The sequence below is a fragment of the Melanotaenia boesemani genome, chromosome 5 (genome assembly GCF_017639745.1).
Source record: "Melanotaenia boesemani isolate fMelBoe1 chromosome 5, fMelBoe1.pri, whole genome shotgun sequence".
NCBI classification, from domain to species: Eukaryota; Metazoa; Chordata; class Actinopteri; order Atheriniformes; family Melanotaeniidae; genus Melanotaenia; species Melanotaenia boesemani.
This window is the reverse complement of record NC_055686.1, coordinates 29,991,229-30,014,413: the sequence shown is the minus strand read 5'-3', so window position 1 is coordinate 30,014,413 and position 23,185 is coordinate 29,991,229. Positions and strand designations below refer to the sequence as shown.

The 23,185-nt window shown below is 39.1% G+C and overlaps 1 protein-coding gene across 2 annotated transcripts in view; it reads right to left on the bottom strand.

Moving 5' to 3' along the window:
• adam19a (ADAM metallopeptidase domain 19a) overlaps positions 1–23,185 on the bottom strand; it is a 183,485-nt gene that overhangs the window by 52,111 nt on the left and 108,189 nt on the right. For both annotated transcript variants that reach the window (XM_041986524.1, XM_041986525.1), the window contains exons 5-9: positions 18,255–18,331; positions 12,042–12,216; positions 2,766–2,831; positions 1,856–1,927; positions 1,356–1,522 (exon numbers count right to left, since the gene is read on the bottom strand). In XM_041986524.1, the coding sequence (XP_041842458.1) occupies positions 1,356–1,522; positions 1,856–1,927; positions 2,766–2,831; positions 12,042–12,216; positions 18,255–18,331 (557 nt within the window). The remainder of the gene's footprint in view (positions 1–1,355; positions 1,523–1,855; positions 1,928–2,765; positions 2,832–12,041; positions 12,217–18,254; positions 18,332–23,185) is intronic.

The following is a 23,185-nucleotide window of genomic DNA, read 5'->3' as shown; positions in this document are numbered from 1 at the left end:
TTATGAAGCAGACTGAGCTCATGAAATGTGGATGAATATGTGGAAAAGTCCCATAATTCTCTGCTGCTGGCTGCTCTGTTTATAACATCTAGTTTCTCTGTTGTGTTTGTTCACATGTATATGTGTTTTATGGGGTTGTATAAGGCCAACTTGGTTCCAGCCTTAATGGTTCCCAGTGGAATCTGATCCTCCTGCTTCACTGTGGACCTGGTCTAAACATGAACTCACCGGTGCACAGCTCAGATGGTCTGACTCTACTCCAGTGGTTTACAGGAAACTTGTGTATGTGGTTTAAAATAAATTCTCACTGAGTCTCCCCCTAACGACAGCTAATCCGGCATGATTTTTAGAACTTTTCTAGACCCGCCCCTGAATAACTGAAATATAAATTCTTTCTACCACCTGTCAGCTACTTTATTAGAGAGGAGAATTCTCCTGATTTGTATCTCAGAACCTGTTTATAATTTCTCTCACTGCATTAATGGCCGCTAAATGATCAGACCAGTGTCTCCAACATCTGCACAGCATCAATGATTTAAAAAAGACGTCCCCTTGTTTCTGTGACAGTAACATGGATCTGAACATGAACCTGAGCTTAGTGTATGTTAAGCCTTTTTTCTACCAACGGGTTTGAGTTGGTTCATCCAGCAGTTTGTGTTCATTCTTCTTGACGGTGTTTTGTTACACCATTATAAATGGAGAGTTAATCATCCATTCATTTTATTAACAGCTTAGTTCAGGGTAGCAGGGAAGCTGGAGCCTATCCTAGTAATTAACAGATGAGAGACAGATTCACCTGGACAGGTCGCCAGTCCATCGCAGGGCCAACACAGGGAGACAAAAACACTCACACTCACTCCTAGGGAGAGTTTGAGGGACCAGTTAACCTAACATGCATGTCTTTGGACGGTGGAAGGAAGCCAATGTACCCAGAGAGAACACACACATACACAGGTAGAACATGCAAACTCCTCAGAAAGGCTCGGACCAGCGACCTCCTTGCTGTGAGGCAGCAGTGCTAACCACCACACCACCGTGCAGCACCGTGCTGGTGGGATTTAATCAACAAAAAGAAAATCTGTTGCTCTAAACAAGCAACCGTTCCTGCTTCGTTTTTATGCCTGGTTGCACGGGAAGTTACTTTCTGTTCAACCAATCAACAGATTGCAGTGTGTCAAGCTCCACCCTTTTGGGTCGGATTGGTTAGGTTGGTACCCCAGCGGAAGAGCCCAAAAACGTAGGTCAGACTGAATATTAGAATACCCTTCCCATGATTTTTGTGTGGAAATGCAAAAAAGACAAAAGTGTCCCGCCTAGACCGAAAAGGCTTTGAGGAACAAATGTGCGTTTCTTACGTGAGCAGCTGGGCATTGTCATGTTTTTTACGAGATTTCAGTTTCTGTCTCCACTGCAGGAAAGACCAGAGGGTGGCATTTGGTTCCTCTGTGATGATGCACTGATCTCTGTCAGTCCAAACCTCCAGACCAATGAGAGGCACACGGATGTTCAGAGCCCTGTAAAACTAAAAACAGCACACACCAGTTAGTTCACTTTCTCTCCATAAGCTGCTACAATACAGTGTGCTCACATAAGACAATTTGTCCTTGATCTGCTCTGAAAGGTTGTAGAGGAACACTGCTGATTTAATCATCTTAAAACTACATTCAGTAGCTGATATTTGTGCTTTGCACACACCTCAACCACTGCTGATGCAGATGGAATATAGAATATACTAAACAGAGTTTATTAGTTATAGTTGCTATCAGAAATGAAAGTATGTCTATTAGCATTTTGAATGAGGCCGTTTTCTCTCTACAGAACAGCAGGCAGCAGCAGGAAAAGCCATCAGCCTTACCTTATCCACATAATTGGCAATTTCCATTATCCTCGCCTTTGTCTTGTCATAGTCCTTATTCTGCCGTTTGAACTGCAAGACATTGAGATTAAGGGAAGTATTAATGTCAGTCTCCTGCAGAAACTAAGAACCATAAAATCAACACTGGAGACCAAACACTTCTACCAGAGTGTATACGCAACATACTACAGCTCTGTTTCCATGGAAGCTGGGAAGGTTTGTAAAAATGAAATGTAAAGACTTTCCAGTCACTTAAATTCTGAAACTTACTGCAGACAATGAAACTTTCTTCTTTGTTGAAAAATATGTGCTTTGAAAGTGATGCTGTGTGATGACTGAAATATCTGATCTCCTCATAGCCTCCAACATATGAGCAAACAACTGTGTTAGGATGTCGCGAATGGCAATCTTTATGTAATACCATTTTTTTGCCACTTGGGGGCAGTATCAGTACCTATTTGGTATTAATCTGTGTTTTCACATATTTAGTTTAGTTGATTGTATATGTACGGTGACCGGGAAGAGCAAAACACTATTACATTGAATGAAACACTTTTACCAACAATAAAGAAACTTCACATTACGTGAAACACTTTTCCAAGTTTACTGAAACACAATTAGAAAGATAGGTGTTTCACCAAAATCTGTGACCCACCAGAATCTGTAACCACAGGGGGGCGATAGTGTACAAAAATCTGCATGTCCGTCTTAGAATACGAGCAAAGTGTTGAAAAAACTTTTATTGAAGTCTGAGTTCATTATAATGCAGGTACAGTAAAGTAACACATTCTGATAGCGATCAGACATGTGTTTTCAAACTAATGCAAAAAAACTAGCTTTATCACATTAACTTGCAAGTAGGAGAGTTTTCTCCTGTGGAGGGAGTAAAGAAGGCAGAGGTTCATCTCACCAGTGTGTTGTCTGCTACAATGTAAAGCTCCATGTACTTAGTTGTACCCCATGTGTTCCTCTTGACCTGAAATTGAAGAGAAAAGAAGGATAATATGCCCAATTCTTAACAATTCTTTTCTTGTAAATTTCATTAAAATCTGATGAGCCAAAACTTTCTGACCACTTTTTGATTGTCTAATATCAAAGACATGTTTCAAGGTTCAGGACTCTTGAGAATAGATTGGTGCTTTTAGCTTTACAGCTCCGTGGCGTCGCCAGCCTTTATCCTGGGGTTTAGCCTCGGATGTTTTGAGTCTAGCTACAACACTTGTAACCTGCAGACTCCTGTACATTTACCGTTACACTGCTACAGGAGTGACATAGATTGGCAACTGCCATCCTAAATTCAAGCCTCATCACCCCTGCTGCCACTCCAGCTGGCAGCATCAAATTCAAGGAATAATAATTATCGCAAATTTGACATTTACAAGCGTAAATATCTGATGTCCGATTGCATTGAATGCAGCACAAGGTAACACCACAGCGGCCTGAAACAACTTTGTTTTGAAACTGAGGAGGGAAATGAGGACGAAGCAGCAAGGACAGAAGACAGCAGCACAGATAGAAAGAGGTAACACTGAATAACTACATCATACTAACAAATGAAATAATGACAGCTTGGAGCTTATATATAAATCGTGTATAGAGGAAAGGCAGCATCTCTGATTTTTTCTCACCATAGTAAAGTGACAGAATCAGACTAAAACAAGTGAGCCAGGTTGATGGAGGCGATGGAGAGAAAGAAGAGAAACAGAAATGTGACAGTGAGATAATGCAGGACCAGGTGATGAAGGACAGGACGAGGTGGAGGGAGAGGAGAGGATCTGCAAGATGAGGACGGAGAAAGTGAGATGCAAGACAACATGCAGGGCTCAGACAGTGAAAGGAGAACCTAAGGGAAACCTGCTTAGCCCTCTTCAAATGAATATTTCTATTCATCCTAATTATGTTTGCTTTAGTATGAACAGTAATGTGTGAGAGGAGATGGGAAATGATGGACATTTTAGGTGATTTTTGAAGTCAACTTGTCAGGCCTTTCAAAAGTCAATTAGTTGTGACGTCATCTTGACATAATCAAAAATAAAATTAAAAAGCCTTTATCTCCAAATGGAAATGGTAAAACTTATAAGATGTTAATTGTATATTGTGTGTGTTCCATAAACAAGTGTTTATGCACCACAGTGTGGGCTCTACTGTCCGTTATTGTTCAGCAGGTAGATGAGAAGTGGGTCAAGGAAACTGCTTTGCTTTAAGGACCGCCTGTTATACTACGTGAGCTAAACACCACACCCACAGGAGCATTCAGTTACAACAAAACCATTTTTTTCTGGTATTTCCGTCTTGTCTTTTTGCTCCTGAAGCAACATTTCTGAGGGTTCAGTAACCGTGCTGCTCTGGTCTGTTGCCTCCACTATCTGTGAAAATCACGACAGAAACAGCTGCTAAACTTTTCATTTCCACACAGAGGTCGGGAGGTGGAGGATAGGTGGTTCCTCCTGGGTGAAGCTGCAGATAGCTTCAGGCTTAGCTTCCCTCACTTTACCCAGCAGCTAGCAGGAACTAGCTTAAGGGTTAGCTCCCTTCACTTTACCCAGCAGTAGTGAAACAGACTTTGGATCTCAGCTGGAACTAGCAGAGCTGTGTGGTGTTTATTGCTAAAGCTGGTAGCAAAACATTCACCGCTAAACAGGAAGTTTCTCACAGCGACTCCAACAATCCCCCTCTCCTCTCCTGCGCTGTGCGTCTCTCTCCTCTTCAGCTTTTAAAGGAGCCACACTGCTCTTTTACCACAGCTCTGTAAACACCGACATGTCTCTGCACAATGAGACATAACTCCTCCAACCAAAACGTCAACTTTAAAAAAATGCCGTTGACTTTGTGCGCCGTTTAGTCGACTAGTGGTGCACATCCCTCAAGGGAGTTTTTGTATTTTGTGTATAATATATTTTATGCCCATTGTTAAATTAAATTGCAAAATTAAATACTGTCGACTTTGTGTGCCGTTTCGTCTAATCTATTAGTCAGTTTGTCGTGTACATCCCTAACAGAAACCCATTAGCCACTTTATCAGGTTCACCTTCTAGTACCGGGTTGGACACCCTTTTTTCAGGACTGCCTTAATTAAGCAGCAATACTCAGGTAGGCTGTGCTGGTTAAACCAGGCCACGTTGGTACTAAGGGGAACAAAGTGGGTCAAGAAGATGGATGGATCCATGTTTTCATGATGTTTCCACCAGATTCTGAGCCTAGCATCTGAATGTGGAGCTGAAATAGAGACTCATCAGACCAGCAACGTTTCTCCATCTTCTATTGTCCAGTGTTGGTGAGTGTGTGTGAATTGTAGCCTCAGTTTCCTGTTCTTAGCTGACAGGAGGCACCAGGTGTGGTCTTCTGCTGCATCCTGGTCCAGACAACTGCTGCTCGCTGGATATTTTCTCTTCTTCAGACCATTCTCTAGAAATCCTAGAGATGGTTGTGGGTGAAAATCCCAGTAAATACTCAGACCAACAACCATGCCATGTTTAAAGTCTCTTAAATCCCCTTTCTTCCTCATTCTGATGCTCAGTTTGACGTTTATGAAAAAGCTGCCAGGCAAACATGCACGCGTAGCGCTGTGGATCAAAATACTGGTCTCATTTCTTGATTTCTTTAGCAAAATAAAATTACATAACTGTCCTGCCAACTAAGTCTAAGCAGGACTTCTCTATTTGAATGCAAATCCCACCTCATACAAAGCAGGTGCTCAGTGTAATCTACTATTTCTTTCCACTGTAGAGATGCCTTTAGCTATGACAGTTAAAGTAACAGTCAGCAAGCTAAGGCCTATTCTTTTGCAAACAATATCAAAACTATGTGCATTTAAGAAATGAGAAAAGATATAAAGGAACAGCTCGGGTCAACAATAGAGGGGCTCATCACAAAAACTTATAACCATGGTTCTGATACTTGTGTGGAGTCCTTTTTAGAAACAGTATCGAAATACAGCATTACCAGGAAAATATACAAAAATTTAAAAGAAAAAAGCCAGAAATTATAAATAACCCGACATTATCACATTTTGATATTCTTATCATTGCCCCTGGATGTGTATCTGAGGAGAGTTTTTTCTTTTCTAGGTCAAAATGTGCCAGCAGTGAGTAGAGGTGTTTCTTCAAAAAAATCCCCCCAATGACATTAGTGTTAGTATTGACAGCAGTTCACAACAAAACTGTGAGGTTTGCAAATTTTAGACTTTTTCAACCTTCTCACATTTACAGAAGCATTTACTGGAATACACACAGCAGTAGATAAATGTGTTTTAAGGAGCTTGTTTACTAAGTAAACAAGTGCGTTTTAGTCTCACAAGACCATATTTTGTCAAGTGGTTGCGCAAAATTAGTGACCCAATGATGTAAACGAGAGCATGGATCACAGCGGTGGACAAGTTGCTCGATTCCTGCTGCCTCATATGAGTCAGTGATGCCCAAATCCATCATAGACTCCCTCCAGAGAAAGGGTGTTAGATTAAAGGATTACTCTAAAGAAAGGCATGGATTTTCTTGTAAAAATCTTGAAAGAAGATAAACTGCAAAAAGGAATGGTTTCTGTGTAGACATTGTCATTCCTGGAGTGTGTCTTACTTAATGTCCATGCTGCTGCAAACCTCTGATTTGTGGAGGTTGTCAGACCAAAATCTAACCCACAGTAAATGTTCCACATATTTACGGTAATTTTTAGAGATGAAAAATGGTCAATTATTGGTATTTTTCCATTTAATCTTGTGGTCACATTTAAAAGGAACCAGTTGAAACATGACACCTTTCACGTTTTACAATAAGCGTTGACGCTGCAATGTGATGTTTCATTTTTTTACAATAAACTTTTACTTTGTAATGGGATAGGTTTATTGTTTTTATAAATAAAATCGATAATCTGGAGTCAATACTTCAATATCAGCCAGTAAAAATATAGGATTCAATACTTTTTTGAGTATCGAGATATACTACTGATGCAAACCATTTGTTTTGCATCTTTGAGAGTTTTAGGCAATAAAATTGCATGTGAAGCAACAGGGATTTCCTCCTGTATCACATGATCATGGCAGCCTATCAGACATCTTAATGATGCTGCTGCTGTTAACTGGGTCAGTGCAGGTTAGTGCACACTCTGTATTATATTTATACTAGTACTATTACATATATATATATATTACTTTCCGTTTAATAAATTAAAAAAATCTTATATTTATCTGTAGCTTAATAATCTTATTTCTGTTTAATATACTAATCAGTATAATTGTTGTTTTAAAAACATTTCTTTTAAGTACTAATGTTCTTGAGTTTATTTACATTTCATATTGCCCTTGCAATAAGATATTATTATGCCTCTTGTACAATCGTAATTTTCCTTTAAGCACCAAGAAGTAGCGATTTCGGCATTGGCACTAATGGTATCGTATCGACAGGAAACATGTTGGTATCATCCATCCCTGAAGCAGACCCGGGAGCTGTGTGGTGTTTATTGTCAAAGCTGGTAGCAAAACATTCAGTGCTAAACAGGAAGTTTCTCACTGCGACTTCCTGTGCTCCGACGTTCCCCCTCCCCTCCCTCTCCGCCTCTCAAGCTCTTAAAGGGGCCACGCTGTTCTTCTACACCAGCATGTCTGCACAAATAACTCCTACAAACAAAACATTGGCTTTTAACAAATGCCGTCGACCGTTTTGACTAATCGATTAGTCGACTAGTGATGCAGATCCCTCAAGAGAGTTTTAGTATTTTGTGTATAATGTACTTTAGACCCATTGTTAAGTTAAATTCCAAAATTAAACTTTCCAAAAAAACTAGCTCCTAGGCCAAATGATGTTATCCTGTCTGCGCTAACAGCCATAACGGTTCCTAATTGTGTTTTTACTAGTTGTTTTATTGTATGATTAGTTGTTTTTCAGCTTGTGTCTGTCCTTCTCTCCATCTTCTAGCGTATTCAAGTGAGGGGTCAGCACAACCAAAAACAAGAGTTTTCCTAAGACCTTCCAAGGAGGAACCAGGAGAAGCTTCTGCAGCAACTGGTACAAATCTGATCCATGTTGAGATCTCACTAACTCCACACTACCAACACATGGTTAGATAAGCAGATATTCTGCTTTTTATATGTCAGAATGAACCTAAAACCGACTAGAACCCTTACAGGTGAGTTTAATAAGACTTTCTCTAAACTTCTGAATGTCCAACTGGTAAATGTTAAACATGATGCAAAAAGAAAAGAAAAACAAACCCCAAAAAGGCATCCGAGCCATGAGTGGAGCACTAAATGTTCTGGTTCAGTCACAGCTTGACTCTTCACAGTCCTCTTCATCATCCTCTTCATGTTTAGACTTCATCAGATGTTAAATATTATTAATTCTTCATTGAATAATATTGTCATTCAAGGGTATGCATTTTAATATTTGTGCTTATTTTTCATTACTAATGTCAGATTTAAAACTTCCACCTGCGCAGATCTCCTAAAATCCATCATCATCATCATCTTAAACCACACTACAAACAATATTATTGCTATTCATCAATAAAACTAATTACATTATGTTTGTGTTGTCACTGTTTTCCTCCTGCTCCTGAGTTTTTAACCTTCTGCAGCGATCATGTTACAGCCTGGACATCCATGCACGACGTGCAGAAAGCTGGAAGTTTCTCCATATTACAATAAAGTAGCATTGAATTGATAAAGTCTTGTATTGTAGTCAAACTTGATTTAAACCCCTACTCTACCATCCAGATTAATCAACCCTCCAATCCCTCCATGCTGTCAAGGTTTTAAAGCATTAACTCCTTCTAACCCAACATGATTACACTTCCAGCCCCCTGATCTTTGATTTGAACCATTAGAAAAAGTCTCCACTATAATTAAAAGTCATTTATTATAATGGTCGGGGAGGGTGTGGTCGTGATTTGGTCAACTAATTGTAAATTTGTGGAATTTGTGGAGCTGGAAACATTCAGCACACATATACACACATTCAAACATGTTTTATTTGATATGAAAACCAGGCCAAAGCTTTGGGCCTCCTGGTCTGTTGTAGCTGGAACAACTGCCCAGGATTAATGGGGCCGTGGGGGAACTGGCTCCTGTGTTGCACAGGTGATGAAGATAAAGGAAAAGTGAGGGATGACGCCCTGGTGGGAGCTACAAGGCAGATGGAAATAGATGAGACTATTTTAATGTACCAAGAAGGAAAACCAGGAAGTGATAAATAAGAGAGGACTGGTCCCAGCAGTCCCCGCCTGCTTCCAGAAAGCAAGTGAAGCCGACAGCCAACGGCATCCTAGAAAACTTCATCAAAGCCACGATGTCTGTTTCCAGGTGCTGCACGGGTCATTCTGCTTCTGAAAATGCTGCACAGATGCTTCAACACATACCAGGCCTTCAGGTTTACTACCAAAGAGCCAGACCTTCTTTTAAAGAGGTCTTGATCAACCATACACACACATAACAGACAGCTTAGCAAAGAAGCAGTTATTTCACTCATTTCTTCAGTTTCATCTGGAAAACCAGCAGAGATCAGACAGCTGATGGACAGAAAACAGGATCTTAGCAGCAACGAGGTGATTCCCTGGTGGCTGGAAACCTGGCGTACCTCAGCACGGAGGCAGAAACTGGACACGTGGAGGACAGAAGAAGCAGAGTCACGACTGAAAACCACCTACAGCAGAGGAACAGGACCTGGACGTCCTGAGGACGGTGATGAGAATAAAGCTGCTTTGTTTTTACTTTTCATCCGTTTTAATGTTTTAAAGGTAAGAACGAAGAAATGAGACTTTTACACAGAACTGTTAGAGAATTTCTCTACAGAATATGAGATATACAGGACTTAACTAACTAAAGAAATGACGCAACTTCTTCTTCTTCCTATTATTATTATAAATAGTTATTATAAATAAATACATTTATTGATCATATACTCAAAATTTATTCACTTACATTATCAAGCATTCATTTAAACTAGATTATTTTATTTTATTAATTTATTTAATTCAGTTTATTATTTATTTATGCATTTATTCTTTCTTTCCTCATCCCTTCCTTTCTGCATGTATTTATTCATTTTTAAATGTATTCATATTTTATTTAATCTTGTTTATTTATTCATTATTTTGTAGATATTTTTATAATAATACATTTTTCTTTCTTTCTTTCTTTCTTTCTTTCTTTCTTTCTTTCTTTCTTTCTTTTGTTGTGCATTTAATTCAATTTTAAGCACAACTGTTTTATTTTATTTATTCATGCATTGATCTAAATTGTTTTAATATCTTATTCGTTTATTTGTTTATTATTTATTTGTTTATTATTTATTTTTTTCACTATGTTGTGTCTCTCTTTCTGCACTAATTCTTTTATTTAAATTTTATTTACAGTTTTGTTTTACTTATTTATTCATTTAATATTTGATAATTCAACTTAAAGTAAAACTGGTTACATCCAGCAGAAAAAACAATGAATTCGTTTTTGACTGTGTAAAACGGTCACATTATGGGGGAAATTGTTTCCAAAAGAATTTATTCTCATTTGTATGGGGGTATTTTTCTATCTTTAATCAAGAGCGTAACTGTTTGCTTTGAGAGCAAGATTTCTGGTTTTCATGCTCAAATATCATCCTGCTCTCTCTCAAAACTCTGATCTCACTCAGAAAGTCCCTCTTGCTTTCAAATATATTGTTCTTCCTTTCAAAACTCTGCGCTCAGACTTGGTCTCTTTCCGTTACACTCAGACACTTTCTCTGCTCTCAAAACTTCTGCTCTTGGATATTTTTTCCTTTCTCTTGGGTTGCAGAAAGAGCTGTCTGTCAAACTTCCTCCAGCCAATAGAATACGAGCTAATTTGAGCAACTCGTCCTCACCTTCTTCAGGGTGCGCACGTTTTACTTGACACAGTGACTCCACACTCTTAGCCCAGATTTTGTTTGAACATAAACTTTTTACTAGTGACTAATTATCATTTTATGTTTTATATAACAGTGTCTAATTAATAAAACAAATAAGTTGTTTCTAATAGTTTTCTACATTGTGCAGTGTAATAATGATTAGCAAAGAAAACTCAGAGATTACTCAAATTTATAGCACAGCAATAAAAAACAGGTTAAATTTCAGCTGAATCTGCATCTCCCATGAGCCTTTGCGGTTGGGATATGCTGAGTTTTGAAAATAGCCCCGGCCCCTCTGACAGAAACGTAACATGTTGAGTTTTCTTTGCTAATCATTAGAGTTTTGAGAGAGAGCAAGGTGATATTTGAGAGTGAAAACCAGAAATCTTGCTCTCAAAGCAAACAATTGTGCTCTTGATTAAAGACAGAAAAATACCTCCATACATTTGCTGTAATTAAATCAAGCTGCATGAACTTTTCTCTCTGTTCAACCGACTGAATGACATCTGTGTTTCTTTTCACAGAGTAAAATAACATCAGACAGGACACGGATAAGCTACAGGCAGCGAGAGCGTGGTGTGTTCACACACTAAACTTCCTGGCATTTGCAGTTGGGCGAGACTCGGACTCGGTCCAGTTGGACCAGACTAAACCAGCGTGATGTAATGAGATGGTTTCACATCAGATCCAGACAGTTTTAAATCATATTCTCATCAGCCTGAAAGACACAGACATCCTGGATGCAGCTGACAAACCTGCAGCAGGAGCAAAACCTCTGAGGAAGATTTCCACCACCTGCTTCAATTTATCACACAGGCAATGAAAAGGTCCGACCCGGTACTAGAAAGTGGACCTGGTGAAGAGGACGGCCTCACTTTAATTAGCAAGCTAACTGGAACATACAGTTATGTTAAAGGTTAAATCTACACAGTATTTTATGGAACTGTGACGGATTCATCTCCCACCACTGCTGGTCAGGAGTCACCTCCACGCAGTGAGGATGGTTTCATTAGAAGTTTGCCCAATCGCCATGCCTGCAGATGTAAAGCAGTTTTCACCCTGCTCCACACAGGCATCTGAAGTGAGAACACCTCAACAGGAACGTATCGGAGCAGAATTACATCTGTATAAGATGCTGGAACAGCATAAAGCCAAATATCAACCCAAGAAGATGAGCAGAACTCTCATTTTCTCTCAATTATAAAATCCTTAAAGGTTACCATGAAATTTCTGCCCAGTGACACACACGCAGAAAGAGACTGCCTCAGCCCTAAAGGCATTATTGTTGTGTAGATAGTCATTTTTTTCAATTATTTTAAAAGGCCTGGGGGAGTACTCACCCTGGAGTGAAAAGGTCTGAGCAGGTTGGACATATGGTTGAATTGATGGCCGTGGCCGCAGTTTCCACCTTTAATGGGCAGCTCTGTGGCACTCAGCAGTGAGTGGTGGATGGATTTTCCACCGATGAGCGGCTCTAGATAGTAGGACTCACTGGAATTCAGAGATACCAGGCCCCTGTATGCCAAGCAGAAAGACAGGAAGAAGTTTCAGGACTTTTAGAATATACAGATGTGACTGTGTCTGGGCATACTTCTGGTCAGATTTTTAATTCCTACTTCATGCATGTATCCTGGGAAGAGAACGGTGGTCCAATAAATGGCCAGGCTTAACTCAAAGCAAATTATGTCTGATGCCAAGGAACCATTCAGTCATTCTGCAGCTGTAACTTTCTCTGAGGAAGATCTACATAGAAGTACAGCTGGTAAAAGGTGGCTTTCTCTCACGCCTCTGATGTCAGCGGGGTTTTGGCTGCTATGTTGGGGAGTACCACTACTGTTTCCATCGACACTTTCAAGTTTCTCTCTAGTAAACTTTGTTAAAAACACAACTAAGACCCCAGAGACATGCTTATAAATAAAGTTGACTTGACTAAAGAGAAATGTCTTCACCACGATCAGCTGACAAAAGTGAGATGTTTTTATGATGCAGAAACACTTATTATTATTAGCTTTGATTCTACAAGCTGCTAAAGAAGGAATGAATCTGAGATTTAGATGTTTCCACCTGTTTAAATCTCAGATGCCGGTGTTTACCTGGTGTTTGGTGGAACTTCCTGTCATGAATTTAAACTACTGATCATTAAATGTTCATGCAGACATTTTACAAGCAGATGGATTAAAGATGTGAATCTACAAACTGTCGGCTGTAGCTTCACCATCACACTCATTGTATGTTTATCAAATATTTATTGTTCTGAAATCAGATATATTATTTGTTCATCTGTGTGGATTGATTTCTGATAAATGAATTTAGTCTGGGATTTTTAAACCAAACAGATTGATGTCTAAAAGATTAAATAAATACTTAATAGGCAAAAGTAATAGGCAATAATAAATAATTAAAAGGCAAAAGTAAGCAAGCAGAAAGATGCAAAAGAACTAGCTTCTCACATTAGCCTTAATGATGAAGCTAATGTGAAAGAATTAGCATATCATTTTAGCTTACTGATGAGGCAACTGTAAAAGGGTTAGCTTATCATGTTAGCTTCTTGATGGAGCTAAAGCGAAAGAGCTACCTTATCACATTAGCTATGTGATGAAGCTAATGTGAAAGGGTTAGCTTATCTCATTACCTTTCCAATGAAGCTAATGTCAAGGAGCTAGCTTATCACCTTAGGTGTGTGATGAAGCTAATGTGAAGGAGCGAACTTATCACATTAGACTACTGATAAAGCTATTGTGAAAGAGCTAGCTTATCACGTTAGCTTCCTGAGCTAATGCAAATAAGCTAGCTTATCACATTAGCTGTAATTAGAAATCAGTGGGAAAATGTGACATTCAACAGTGTAGAAGAGTATTTTCCTGTGGGGTAACTAGAATTTATGCACTGATCATTAGAGTTGTTGCTGCAGCAGTTGAGTACACAACTCTGTAAAAATTGAAAAAGTTGAAATACTGAATAAGAATAAATAAATAAATAAATAAAAATAATGGCCACTGCTTGTCTGCTGTCAACAAAATGCTTCCTCCTTAACATAACAGTTCAATCCCACACGTCTGTGTGTGGTGACGTTGGTGCAAATTCTATATGTATTTTTAAAATCAGGATATTATCAGAGCAGAGTGGCCATCTGGAGATGCCTTAACTGAACACACAGCTATGTAGCAACACAGTTTTTGCCTCCTAAATCACACTGCTCCATTGACAAAAATAATATCTCATGACGCAAAAGACATGACTGAAAAGCTGTCAGGAGCCAAACCAAATTGTTGTTTCATGCCGCAGTTTCCTCAACATCGCGTTGTGATGCCTTTGTGAATGAAAGGCATTAAATGACAGAAAAATCTGAGCTTATTCAAATATCCACGAGTGGACCACGCCTTAATCTCTTTCCCACATCTTTGTCTGATCACTTTGAGGAATGTCTCTAACAGGAGTAAATACTTAAGTACAATCTTATAACACGTTTTCTACCATTTTATTATTTAAAATAAACAGGTCCTAATTTATAAGTACCTCAAGAAATGATTTTTTTCCAAACCATATGTGTCTGAGATTTTCTGATAATTATCAAAGACTTGCCATTGTTTAAAACTTCCATCCATCTTTGCTGGCCTGAACTCTGTGTCAAAAGTCCCCCACCTCTAAAGAAGGCGCTCCACCCTGGGCTCTTCTAAACAGGTTGCTTAGGGCTCGTTTCTGCTCCCTTTATGTACATAAATATGTCTTCAGTCCTCCATCCTGAGCTGCATGAGGAGACATTGGAGAGGAAAACCTCGATCAGGACCAGGACCAGGAAGGAAAAACGTCCATCCGGACCAGGACCAGGAAAGATATGCCATCTGTCTGGTTGTAATGGCAAGTAGGGATTGTAAAACACTGAAAGTAGGTTCATTTTTACTGCTTCAGTTCAATCTTGCATTCCAGGATCAAGTAGGACCATCTACAAACATCAGATGGCCGTATTATTCCAGTCCTGCTGTACTACTAGAATTTTAAACTAGTGCTGCCAACTCAAATATATCCGTTATTGTCCTGACCTTGAAAACTAATAAGCTGCTCTTCCAGCTGTGACTTGCTGTGAACGTTGAGCTAAAGTTGTCAGCTTTCTGTCTCTGTGAAGCACTTAGTGATGAGTGCCTGTGAAAGCTGCTATATAAATAAACATAACTTACTTGCTATGTATTTTAGAAAAAGCTCAAAAGGAATCAATGAATTTTTGGTGGAAGCTGGCTGTAATGTTCCGAGAAGATGAGAGAAAATGAGCTGGAAGCTGGAGAGAAGTGGGAATGAAAGGACTGAGGTCAGTCTTGATCCAGAACTCTGTGCGGGGACTTTGCAACATCCATATTCCCCAAGAGATGCAGGGTTTCCCTTTAGCAGCTGCAGCTCAGGTTCTTCCTGTTTAAACACGACCCATCCAGGAGGAATATAAGGAAACTGCAAGTGTTCCTTAATAAGGAGAGCAGCTGGAGGAGTCCCGCTGCTGTTGATGAGGGATTGTTAGTGAAGGAGGAAAGGGTCAAAAACATGCTGAGTGATCCCTGACTCATAGTAAAAGCAAACGTTGCATCACACGCATCTCTTTCATCTTCCTGCTGATTTACTGCGACATCTGTCTGACAGCATCATTTGATCCGCCTTCCATTGTGGAAATTGATTCATTCTTGCATGATTCGAAGTCGCTATGATGAACAGCATTCTGGTGTGAGGCAACGCAGGTTTGATCCCAGGGCTGGTGGACAGCGGCTGTCACGTTGCTGTGGTTTATTTCTGCCACTAAAGGATCAAAAACTGAAATCCTCATCTTCCTCCTAAAGATAGTCCAGTCTCTTACCTTCTATGTAAAACCCACAACCTTGCTGGGAATGATGCTGGGAATTATGTTGGGAATTATGTTGGTAATGATGATGGGAATGAAGCTGGGAATTACGTTGATAATGATGATGGGAATGATGCTGGGAATGATGATTGGAATTATGCTAAAAATAATGCTGCAAATAATGCTGGGAATGATGCTGGGAACGATGATGGGAATGATTATTTGAATGATGCTGAAAATTATGCTGGGAATGATGCTGAGAATAATGCTGGGAATTATATGGGAATGATGCTGGAAATGAAGCTGGGAATGATGATGGGAATGATACTAGGACTGATGCTGGACATGATTATTGGAATGATACTGAGAATAATGCTGGGAATGATGCTGGGAATGATGCTGGGAATGATGTTGGTAATGATGCTGGGAATGACGAAGAGAATAATGCTGGGAATAATACCGGGAATAATGCTGGGAAAGATGTTGAACCTGGGGGTAATCTTTGACAGACTGACTTTTGACACCCATATATCACCGGTTAGCTCTTGTTTTTATCATTTAAAATAAATAGCTAGCTGATCCCTACTGTGTTCCTTTCTGAGGTGGAGATGATCATACATGCTTTTATATCTTCATGCCTGGATGACTGTAACTCTCACTTACCTCAATAATAAATGTCTTCAAGTTGTGCAGAACAAATTCTGCGTGGTCAAGCCCCACATTATAATAGTGAACTTCTGCAGTGACATGTCCAAAGCAGATCCCTGAGGTCATGTGATCAGGGTCTGCTAGCTGCTAACTTTTGTTTTTATGATTTTTTTTTCATCTCCTTGTTCCTCATTTGTTTTGTTTCATTGTGAAGCACTTAGTAATTTTTTATCTTTAATATGTGTTATAGAAATAAAGGTTTACTTGCTGACTTAATGATGAGAGCAGAAAAGACTTCTGTAGGACTTCTTAACCATTTTGACGATGTGACACAAATTTTCAGTGATCTGGAGCCCATCTATTATTATTATATAAATATTAACAACTAATTGGTTTAACTGATCCTACTCTTGGTTTAATATGTTTTCAATAATTAAACTAAATCCACCTCCAGTTTTAAAGCTAAAATCTTGTCAGATACATGAAATGGTGCAATGAGATCATCAAAAAGACATTTATTATTATTATCACATGAATATGCACATAAAGACCAACACACTTTACTTTGGGGGAGGGCTTAGCAACCCCCCAGGGGTCAGTCCTTGGACCTCTTCTGTTCAAACTGTATCTGCTCCCTTTGGGTCAAATATTACAGAACTTTAACTTTAATTATCACAGTTATGCAGATGATACACAACTTTATGTGTGTCTATCTGCAGCCCAATAAACTCACCATGTCAGTTTCTGGAGCAAAAAAACACCTGAATGAGGGAGAATTTTCTACAATTAAATGAAGACAAAAATAAGATGATTCAGTTTGGTAGCAAAGAGAAGAGGGTCAGCATTGGTAAACACCTGGAGACTCGGACTCTTAAAATCACCGACCAAGTTGGTAACCTTAGAGTGTTGATAGATTCAGATCTGACTTTGAGCAGCCACATCAAAGCTGTCACTAAGAAGCTTTTTACCAGCTCAGAAACATCAACAGAGTTAAATGTTTAGTCTCCCAAAAAGACCAAGAGAACCTCCTCCATGCATCCATCTCCAGTAGGCTGGATTACTGTACTGGTCTTTAACAGGACTTCCTAAAAAGAACATTAAACATCTGCAGCTCCTCCAGATGTTGCTGCTAGTTTTGCTGCCTTTTACTACTTTTTAATGCTTTTTTGCGTCATCTATAATGCACTTGATGTTACTTGTAAAGCACTTTTGTACATGAAATGTGACATACAAATAAACCTGCCTTGTCTTTTATTCTTTTAGATCACTAATGTCATGAGATTAACATTGAGAACATTAAAAATTACATTTGCCATGGTACTCATCAATACAACTTCTGTTCCTGAGAACTTGAGGACATAAAGTCATGATAAATCAAGAACATTGAACCTCTCCGTTATCTTACGTCACCTGACTTGCTTCCTTGGGTTCCTTTCCTTGGCCTACTTATCTGAAAATGCAACCAACAATTAATCACTACAGAAAACTACCTGGTCATTCTGGGTTTTTTATGTAACTGTAACATCATCTGAAGCAACACATGAAGGCAAAACTTTGCATCATTAATGTTATACGGTAACATTGCATTATTAGCATTGACATTAACATCACAGTCATTTTCACAGGCTTGAGCAAAATATTTGTTCGACTTATCCTTTCTCTCAGCCTTTTCTCTCTCCTGTTATGCCGCTCCGCCACCTCCTCCACCACTCTCCAGCGAGCAGCAGTGGTGACAGGAAGTTCGTTTTTCAATTTTATTTGTTTTTTCAAAATTAAGTTGCACAGAAGTGTCACATTTCCTGAGTACAATTTCCCACTCTTATCATGGTTAGTAAATGTCTGCAAATATAGACTTCATGTTCATATGGATCCATTCATACAATATAATTACATCTGTAACATCTTAAAAAATCCTTTCTGAAGGCATGGCCGCTTTTATTTTTACATATACATATTTGACATGTAGGAGAATCCCTGTGGTACAAACACTGAACTGGGAACCAGTTCATCAGACAAAGATTTATATTAAAGATGAAGATGCATAAATCCAGGATGGAAAGGTACCAGTACTGAATGACTCTACCTGACTCCCGAACATGTGCTGACAGCCACCCAGGAATCTGGATGTCCTCTAACATGGCCATGGTAGAAGCAGTGATTCTGGAAGAGAAAAGATTTACCATCAGTTCTTTACTAAACTGGTCCTGGTTATGCAGAGTTTCCGGAACCTTGACAGCCATGAATCTGATGGACCTGAGCAACCAAACACCCTGATGATGTTTTAAAATGAGCTCATCGTTCTGAATCTAGAGTCAGGATGGATGAAGGTGTGTGATGTGAGGGCCAGCCAATCCACACTTCATCAGCAGAGTATAAAACCATTAGCACATCTTCATGAAGGCCAGTGGATTTCAGCTCTGTAGATTGGATTTTGATTGTTTAAATCCTGCAGTGATCCAGGAATTACTCACTGACCTATACATGAAGCCCAACCTACGATCACCCATGACTTATCTAATCTCTTGTTTAAATTAACGCAGTCAGACGTGTAGAAATGAGCCATTGTCCAGTAAAAATTAGATTTAAGCTCCAGCTGCTCTGCAGTGTTTAAACAGCGGCTTGTAGGAGCCAAACTGTGCGCCTGGTGTGTAAAATGATGCATGGTTAAAGTAAAGGATTAACCCTTTGAAAGCATCTTTTAAATCTTCACATGATGCATGACTGTTCCTGATATATGGATAATTTTCAAATAGAAAAGGCAGAGTTGTGGACATAAATTCATGACAGTGAGTTGACCATTATAATTATGACATTTTTTATCTTTATCGATATTTATCTATATCTGAATCTATATTGCACTTTTAACAGCACAGATTTGCAAACGTCTTGACAAATGAGACCAAATCCACCTGCAAAGGCATGAAGTATACTTACATACTGCACATAACACAGCACACATGCAGAGGAAGGCTCAGAGAAAAGAAATAATGCATCATAAAATAAAAGTTAGAGCCCAAAACTACTGACAGACAGAACAGGTCCACCTCCGTGTAGCTTACCAGAGCCTCCTTTATCAATCAGTCATAGAAACAGTCCTAAATTCCATCCAATGAATGAAATATAGAACAATCTTACGTACAAGAAATGTGAATTTATCAAACGTGCGAAGGTCAACTGTAGCAGGTTAGTCAGCAATAGACTGATAGATTCAGCTTATTGTCATTGTGTATCACATGTATATTCAATGAAATGCAAAAAGGAAGCGGAGCTTCACAACACTTCAGAAACGCTGCGCGGCGGCCGGGTGGGAACGCTCTGATTGGCTAGAGTTGCCGCGATCTGCCGCAAAGCTGCAGAACAGCTGCCCTGCTTCTCTTTCGCATCACTTCCACGTCCAGTGGAACCGAGGAGTAAGTGCTTTTATCTATCACACACTCATTCCTCGATGGACACATCCAATGCAACGCAGGGTTCAAGGACATTTTGGCATATAGTCTGAGAAAGCCAGGAATCGATCCACTGACCTGCCGCTTGTAGACGGCTGCTCTTCATGTCATTAAGAACAAACCAAAACATCGGGCAGCTTTGCTTTTATTTCAATTTATGAAATAAAGGTGTAAGCATCTATTATCCACCTTCAATGTCCTCATTTGTCCTCAAAGTTTGATGAAAACCTGATCATTTTGTTTAAAAAGGCTAAAAAACGGGATATTTTAAGCGATAAAGACTGATGTGTTCCTGTGAGAAGTGAGGGAGTATTAATGAAGAGGGTGTCTACTCTCCTGAAAACATCCCGGACTTCCACCAGAGATGAATAGTAGAGAGGGATGAAGTGGCTGAAGAAACTGGGAGGTAGTTACCAAACATCTGCTTCATTAAATTATTCTAACCTGGACAGAAAGGTAGAGAATAAAAGGAACCAACACTTTTAACTCAACCTTTTAAGAACAAAGGTATCTCACCTTTCATGATTTCTAACAGCAGCTCTCCCCATGAGCCCGAAGACTCATTATTAATGTTGAGAGAGGATTTACATCCTCAAGGATGAAATTAAGCCTGCATGTTGATTTTTGACAATTCAAAGTCTCTGTCAGCTCATCAGAGCATGAAATGAGGTATTTCATTTGAACAGCAGCAGCATTGAGAGCTACGCTGGAGCCATCATACCCATCAGCTGCCCCCACCAGCCCCCCCTAAATAATGAATCCACTTCCATGTACAGGATGGAAGGTGGAGGATGTCCAAGAGATTAATTTTACTGTTCATGGTCACGAGTCCCTTTTGTTTCTGTTTGGTTGGTCTGAGATAGTCTGGAGTAAATAAACCAGCGCAGGAGGACAGATACCTTATCAGACCACCTGTTCAATCCATCGTTAGCCCGATCGGTTCATTTCGGTCCACACTGAGCTGCTTCGGGAGGAAATTTAGGAAATGTTTTTTCTAATCTTCTATTACACTTTCTCTTCTGACATCAGCCAGACATCCTGGTCCAGACAACCACTGGATGATTTCTCTTCTTCAGACCATTCTCTGGTGAGATGGTTGTGCACTGTAAAAATGCACAATATTACAGTTGTTCCTGTATTACAGGTAAATAAAAATAAGATTATAATTAGAAATAGACTCCAAATGAACATTTCTAATTTAAAACATGAAAAACCCATAACGGTGAAAACATAAGATCTCCATTTTTTTTAAAGGAAATACAATTAATTTTATTTTAATATAAAAGAGCATTTTCATACATTTAAAATTTGCCACAATTTAAATTACACGTTATTTTTAAAGAAAACAGTTACACTGTTTATTTAAGTTAAATACTGTTAGTACTCTGTTGTTTTACAGTGAATTTATTTCTACTGTTATATAGTATGCATACACATGTCTGGTGCTGGACTAGAGGTTAAAGAGGTGGACTTGGGGCTGGAGGACGAGGACGAGTTCACCACTGCAGGCCTTTGAACAAGACCCTTACACCCTTAACGCCTGAATATATTTACAATTATATAAAAACAGAGTAAATACAGAAAAAAAGGACAAAAACAAAAAGACTGGAATAAAAATATAGAAATAAATATTAAATGCAGTAATAACAATTAATAAGTAATATGAAATTAATTACATTAGAGTGAGTAAAAGTAAATAAACAGATAAAATAAATCAGTTTAAATAAAACATAAATAAAATAAACAAAGGCCAGAAGGTGTCAACGCCCTTAACCCTCAACTACTACTGGGCCTCAAAATGCTACGGTTCCCAGTGTTCCCAGCGCTCCCAGTGGTAACTAGAAGGGTAAAAGCAGAGGCTGAATTTACCAACTGGGATCAATAAAGTTTAATCTTAATAAACCATTGTTTGGTGGTACTGGTGATATGTCATTTTACTCTTTACAACCTGATGAAATAAGTTCTTTAATCTACATAAAACTCTACAATAAAAACAATTAATAAAAGCAATCTTAATCTTTTTTTAGACACACTTTTTTATTTTTGCTCTTTTTGTGCTAAAACTTCTCTTTAAACATTAAAAACACAAATAAAAAAAAGTTCAGTGTAAAATTATGACTAAAAACTATATGCTGCCGTGTGATTGGCTGGTTAGATATAAACAGGAAGTTGAACAGATAAATTGGACGGATGGGACGAAGTAATAATACCTTGCCCTTACACAGCGACCTGTAAAAGATTGCATTCATTACATATCAGACTCAACCTTCGCATGAAGTCACTTCTTAAAATTCATTTTAAATGTGGATTGAGGACAAACTGCTTAAACAAGTCACTTCTAATGAAGAAAACTACCTGAATCCTGCTGCATTAAAGGCATTTTTCTTTTCTGAAGGGAGAGAATATAAGACAACGGTTAATAATTACCACAGGATACTGCTTTGCAAATCATCTCTATTTCTAACAAGATCCATCCATCTATCAAATCCTTCTGGGGAAGAAGGTCTTTACTCTGACGAAAGCAGCAGAAATAGTGCTGTTCCAGACAGCCACATAGCAAGGCTTTATTTCTTTTCTGAAGTCTGGACAGGGTCAGTGAGGCGAGGCGCTCCGGCTCTATGACTGCAAACAGAAATCTGCCGGAGAATATTCATGTCACGCAAACTGATCTCAATTTGGGGCCAATCTTACAAGAGAGGCACCACATTTAATAAAGCCAGTCTTTGTTTTCTGTTGGAACTCACTTCACCTCCCTCCTCCACAGCTCTGCAGCTTAGAATAAAGCAGTTTTAGCCGTCTCTCTGAGAAGTGACCCACTCTGCGTGCTGGGATGTGAGATGCAAACCTGCTGTCCAGATGAAGCCAACTGGAAGTGCATTTCATGTCAAGACAGTCAGATTCGAAGGCGATTAGGAGAAAAAGATAGATGGAAAATAAAGGTTCAGAAGGTGTCCAGTAACTACACGTTCCTTACCCAGATCCCTGAGCATTTCCTCGTTTCTCTGACAACATCGTGTTTCTGTTGGTCGCTGAGATGTCACTGACTTCCTGCTCGTTCAGGTGACGTCACACAGACAGGAAGCTGCAGCAGCCACAATATATTTGACTCGTCTTTATTTAATTTACTTTTGTCTTTTATAATCCTGAAATTGGGTTCTGCATTTGACCCATCTGTAGATAAACTAGAGAGCAGGGGGCATGTTTTGGCATGTTGGAGGGGTTCAGGGTCAACGTTGTCTTCTTCATTTGGCTCAGACGTGGTGAAAAACTCTTAGATTAGTAGATCACACCTTCATATTCCACCAAGTAATTAATTAATAATAATTATAATATTTATCCTTTATTTAACCAGTTAAATTAACGGCGAACCAATTTTTATTTACAATGGCGACCTGGGCAACAATTTAACAAAACTTCCAGTTTATGTCCCCCCATGTTTTCCACATCATGAAACTCACCCAGTCCTACACATGTACTCGAGGGTTGCTTCAAAACTCAGCAGGTCATCCTGCTGCCATGTGATTGGCTGAGCAGCAGGTCATCTTGCTGCCATGTGATTGGCTGAGCA